The sequence below is a fragment of the Xyrauchen texanus genome, chromosome 28, assembly GCF_025860055.1.
Source record: "Xyrauchen texanus isolate HMW12.3.18 chromosome 28, RBS_HiC_50CHRs, whole genome shotgun sequence".
Classification (NCBI taxonomy): domain Eukaryota; kingdom Metazoa; phylum Chordata; class Actinopteri; order Cypriniformes; family Catostomidae; genus Xyrauchen; species Xyrauchen texanus.
The window spans coordinates 24,636,295-24,642,372 of NC_068303.1; the positions used below are offsets into that span (position 1 = coordinate 24,636,295).

At 40.6% G+C, this 6,078-nt stretch overlaps 1 protein-coding gene across 1 annotated transcript; it reads left to right on the forward strand.

Moving 5' to 3' along the window:
• Positions 1 to 507: 507 nt before the first annotated feature.
• Positions 508 to 4,987, forward strand: LOC127622336 (creatine kinase B-type). The gene is made up of 8 exons (XM_052096410.1): positions 508 to 638; positions 1,479 to 1,683; positions 2,514 to 2,668; positions 2,751 to 2,883; positions 3,103 to 3,274; positions 4,105 to 4,228; positions 4,316 to 4,505; positions 4,610 to 4,987. Exons 2-8 carry the CDS (start codon positions 1,491 to 1,493, stop codon positions 4,786 to 4,788), a joined length of 1,146 nt encoding a protein of 381 aa, XP_051952370.1. The 5' UTR covers positions 508 to 638; positions 1,479 to 1,490; the 3' UTR covers positions 4,789 to 4,987.
• The last annotated feature ends 1,091 nt before the right edge of the window (positions 4,988 to 6,078 follow it).

A 6,078-nucleotide genomic window follows, 5' to 3' on the forward strand; every position in this document is an offset into this window, starting at 1 on the left:
CTTCGAGACTCTTACTTTATTCAACTGAATACAGATAATGGAAAATGCATTACTTATTTGGAAATGTGAAGCCTAACAAGTGTAGCAGTTTAAGAGCAAAGCAGAAGAAGCACTTGCATAAGTATTTTCTGTTTCACTGAGCAATCTAAAAGCATACGTGTTGTCTGGTAAAACAAAATGTACACAGCTGTTGTGCAAAATATTGCAGTAATGCACTCAAACCACTTAAATCGATGCACTTTTAAATGCCACATCAAATTGATGGTCAAACAAATTATGCTGCTTTTATAGTAATACAAAAAGAGCTAAATGAACAAATATGAACAGACAGACAGAGAAACTTTACAAGCATGTGAATCGAATTCCACACGGTTCCATTTTGCTTTCATAAGGAGAGCCGTCAAGGAAAATCATCATGTAATCAATGAGAGCAAATACTTGATGTTGTGGAAGTGATGCGACTCCCTTTCCAATAGAATGAATGGACTCAAATAGCGTCCAATCAGAAACGAGCTCAGGCGGTATATAAAAACCTCACAAAGCTGCTTATATCTGAACACCATCATCAGTCTTTGTGTGGGTTCTGGTGGCCTTTAAAAAGGATTAATTCCAGTTTCCCCAAAGAAAGACAGTGCAAGGTAGGATTTTTAATCGCATTTATATTTGAAATTAGTAAAACGAGCGTTTACTGTATTTCATTCGAAAAAATATTACACGTCATGACGCTGGCAAATCCATTATAATCTGTAAATGTCATTGACTATCTAATACGTAACATTAACGCATTTATATTCATACTCTATCGGGTATTTACGCTTGGAAGACATGCAATGCGCAGTAAATGCTAACTATACGTATCTAAATGTATTTGAATTATTTAAACATTGGACCCAATATTGATGGCAAAATAGTTATGGCATTAAATGATTATTTGCCGAAAAGACGCGGATACGTACATGACAATGTGTTTATGTCCCAAACATCTGCAACGACCTTGTAGTCATCCTCATTCACCTACAAGGTCTTCGCATATTGTTTTGTAGTACTGCGCATTACGCATTTGAACGCTACAAAGATTAATCCATTATTCTCATCCAGTAGGCTAACTTTTGTGATGCACAAAGCGTTACATAACATGCCAACTCTGCTGGCATTTGAACGCGTATTATAATGAAGCGTCATTTATTGAACGCGCACGAGACATTCCATCATATTTCCAGCCTGCGTGACATTTGACGACGAATATCGACTTCTCTTGAGGACATTTGTCATCTGACCCTGGCCGTTTATTGTAGTTACTGTTCGAAGTTAGTATAAATGCTAAATATGCATTCCTCTGAATGTTTGTTGCAGAAAATACGCTTTAATACCGTTACGTCATAATTAATGCAGCTGAAGGGTTGGCTTTGTCCTTGAACCTGAAACGGATTTGGATGAATTCACATTTAACATAGCCTTGTTTATAATATTTCCACTAGGTAAACGCAATCATGCCTTTCGGTAACACTCACAATCTGCTGAAGATGAACTACTCCGCGGAACAGGAGTACCCCGACCTCAGCCATCACAACAACCACATGGCGAAGGTGCTGACGCTGGAGATGTACGACAATCTTCGGGACAAACAAACGCCCAGCGGATTTACCGTGGATGACGTCATTCAAACCGGGATTGATAATCCAGGTAATAATAAAAATTTTTTTAAAAAAAAGTATTTAATCACTAACTCACTCTCATGCCATCCCAGATGTGTATGACTTCCTTCTGCTGAACACAAACGAAGATTTTTTAGAAGAATATTTCCGCTCTGTAGGTTCAGACAATGCAAGTGAATGGTGACCAAAACATTGATGGTAAAAAAGCACATAAAGGCATCATAAAGTAATCCATATGACTCCAGTGGCTTAATCCATGTCTTCTGGAGTAATTTAATCAGATTGTATGAGAATAGACCAAAATGTTTTTTTATTTTTTTTTACTGTACATTTTGCCATTGTAGTCTCTAGGCACGATCACGATTTCAAGCTTGATTACACTTCCTAGAGCTTGATGTGTACAGAGCTCTAGATGGCATTAGAGATTGAAATCATGATCCATGAAAAAAGGTTGGGGGGGGATAACTTTTGTTGCCTTTTTTAGTTTTTGGAGATTCATAGTTCTTGCTACCATTCAATGCTGCTTGCTCATGCCCGCTACTGTAATCCTGATGGTTGGTGCATTCCATGCACTTTAATAAAGGCTTAATTTGCTCATCTGCATAATGTGTGGAAACCATTCAGATTTGTATATTTTGTAAAGCAAAACAAAGGGCACTTTGTGTCCGGATGAATCTCATGATTACTGGTTGACCAACCATGTGATTAACATGATATCTGGCTATATTAAGATGTTGCCATTGTTAATCTCCTTGCATTTTGAGTCCTCCCGAAAACAATGCCATGCCCAAAAATTTGTAGTTGAAATTGAGATTTATGCCAAGATGTATTAACGTATACTTGTCTTTTGTATTCCAGGGCACCCCTTCATCATGACCGTGGGCTGTGTTGCTGGAGATGAAGAGACATATGAAGTGTTCAAAGAGCTTCTTGACCCTGTTATTGAGGACCGCCATGGTGGATATAAACCCACAGACAAACACAAGACTGACCTGAACCCAGACAACCTCCAGGTACATAGTACCTTTCAGTGTGTTGTATCTAATTGGCATCAACATTTAGGTAGTCTGCTGTTAATTGCTAATGTTTTAATAGGGCGGAGATGACCTTGACCCCAACTACGTTCTGAGCTCCAGAGTGCGAACTGGCAGGAGCATCCGCGGCTTCTGCCTCCCTCCCCACTGCAGCCGTGGAGAGAGACGGGGCATTGAAAACTTGTCTCTTGAAGGTGAGCTAATCTACTGATTTGTTTCCAAAGAATGCACATTTGGTTCACAATCCTCACACAATGATCCATTCAAGATAATGGAAAAGAAACTGATCAGGGATCCAAGCGCCCATTCTGCAGTAATGCAGTTTTGTTTTGATGTCTTGTACAGTATGACCTGGTGTTGTGTAGTCATTAAGTTGCTTTGTGTTAAGTAAGTCTATTCTTTGTGTCTTGCAGCTTTGGGATCCCTTGATGGTGACCTTAAAGGAACGTACTATGCCCTCAAGGACATGACTGAGGAGCAGCAGCAGCAGCTGATTGATGACCACTTCTTGTTTGATAAGCCTGTGTCCCCACTGCTGCTGGCTTCTGGGATGGCTCGTGATTGGCCAGATGCCAGAGGGATCTGGTGAGTGAGTTGTTGGGCTAATCTCTCTTTTATTAAGAATATTTGATCCATTTGGGTGTGTTAACACTTCAACTATATAAAATGGATTAATTTGGTGTAATAAAGTTATAGTTAACCCAAAGTTCTCAATTGTTCTCACCCTCATGCCATCCAAGATCTGTAGGACCGTCTTCTGCAAAAAACAAAACACATTTTTTAAAGGAGGATCTCCGCTCTGTATGTGTTCACAATGCTCAAAAAGCACAAAGGCAGCATGAAATTAATCCTTAAGACTCCAGTGGTTTAATCCATGTTTCCAGAAGTTTTCTAATCAATTTTGGGTGAGAACCGACCAAAATGTAGCACTTTTCCCCCCTTAATACATTTTAACATCAGCAGACTCCTTGGTGATCATGATTTCAAGCTCAATTAGACATCTTGCACTCCGTGCCAGCATCATGCACTAGGAAGTATAATCGAGCTTGGAATCATGATTGTGTCTAGAGACCGCAATGGCAAGATATATAATGAAAAAGGAGTTCCATTTTGGTCCGTTCTCACTCAACTGAAAGGATTGCTTGAAGACATGGATTAAACCACTGGACTTTATGGATTACTTATTATGCTGTTTTTATGTGCTTATTGGACCTTCATTGATTTGGTCACCATTAATTTGCGTTGTATGGACCCACAGAGCTGATATATTCTTTTGCATAAAACAAAGATTATTAAAGGAAAGTCCTACACATCTAGGAAGGCATGAGGGGTGTTAACAGTTTGACCATGTAATGTGGAACTTGCAAAAATAGTAGTGTTTGTATAATTTTTTTTTTTTATATAATGCTTTTAAGGCATAATGACAATAAGACATTCCTGGTCTGGGTGAATGAGGAAGACCATCTTCGTGTCATCTCCATGCAGAAGGGTGGCAATATGAAGGAAGTCTTCAATCGCTTCTGCACAGGCCTCACAAAGGTTGGTTTTGTTGAAACTCGACACTAAATTCAGAACTATCAGTGGCTCCAGTGTCTCATTTTAAATCCTTATGCTTTTGTCTTCCAGATTGAGGCTTTGTTTAAAGAGAAGGGCCATGAGTTCATGTGGAATGAGCACTTGGGCTACATTCTAACTTGCCCCTCCAACCTAGGCACTGGGTTGCGTGGCGGTGTTCATGTCAAACTTCCCAACCTCAGCAAGCACGAGAAGTTCGGCGAGATCCTCAAACGACTGAGGCTCCAAAAGCGTGGAACAGGTAGGTTCATTTTAATTTGTGAATATGCATCTGATCCGCAAGATTTTAATGTACTTATTGGACATGAGTCATGAACTCTTATTAACCTTGCTCTGTTTCTCCAGGTGGAGTAGACACTGCTGCAGTAGGTGGTGTCTTTGACATCTCCAATGCAGACCGTCTAGGCTTCTCTGAGGTCGAGTTGGTTCAGATGGTGGTGGATGGAGTTAAGCTTCTTGTAGATATGGAGAAATGTCTGGAGGCAGGCCAGCCCATTGACGATCTTATGCCTGAGCAGAAGTGAATACTTCATGACTCCTAATTTAACTCCTCCCCTTCCTCCAGTACCAATAATCTTAACTACATCAAGGAATATACTCCACCCAAACAGTAGTGGCACTAAAGTTAGCCGAGTCTTCCATCAGTGTGAAGGATTTTGTATCGCAAACATCCTGCAATGTTGAAGATGGATCTTAACACCTGAAATAAAATCTCTTTGGCCCATGGAAGTTCCTGTGTGCATGTTTTTGCTTGCCTAATGTTCTTGAATGTTTTTTTTTTTTATGCATCTAGTTGGCAAAAAATTTAACCGTTGATTTTAAAGCAAAATGATGACGTGGACTGGCTCTCACAAAATGCTAGGTGTTTTGTGCAGTGTCTTGAGTATCAATTGTGGTGCCTATAACATACTTTAGTAGCTATAAATCCTCTTTGACCTTAAAAGGCTGTTTTATAAAAAGGGAACCATGTCAAATACATTACCGGTATGCTTGTCAGCATCCAAAAAACTAGATAGACTTTGATCCCTGTAAAACTGGAAGCCCTTTTTGGGTAAGTCTGGGCTTTTTGTGCTGAATATCAGCAGTTGCTTTAAGGACAGCGCGATCAAGGTCTTATACTTGGTCTTATTCTCCCCCCTTGTGGTCATGCTAGGTTCTACAGCTAGATTTACTTCACTCTCACAACACTGCCAGCGACATCGCGCGCGACAGCGACTCCATACCATTCATTTTTAATGCGAGCACAGCGACTTCCGGCGACACGAGCTGTCGCGACCGTTGGCGCTAGATGTGGGCGGGTCCAGCGACGCGACAAAGTTGAGAAAAGTTCAACTTTGGAGCGACTAACGGAAGCGACAGCCAATAAGAGAGACGACGAGCTCACGTGATCCTTCTCTCTCTCTCTCAGCTCCTGCAGTAACGGAAAGATGGATGAAAGGCTAATTCTTGCAGTTAGAAATTTCCCAGTGCTCTATGATATGTCTCTTCCCACGTACAAGGACATTTTTAAGAAAAATACTGCGTGGAAAGGTGTATCTGAGATCGCGGGGATTTTATGGACCCAGGCAGACCGCCATTTGCATTTTCGCCGGAGATAAACAGCCGCTATGGCAAACAGCACGCCTTGTTTCTCATTCATGTTTGATATAAAGCATTTTATGTACTGATTCCATTTAGATTTAGTCTTTTCCCTCCAAAATGTTTGTTGTTAGTGGCAAGAAAAGAGATTCGCTGTCAACAGCAATGGAATGACATCCGTGAATGTGATTTATAAACGTTACTAGGCAACCAGTAGTGGGAACACCCACCAGCGA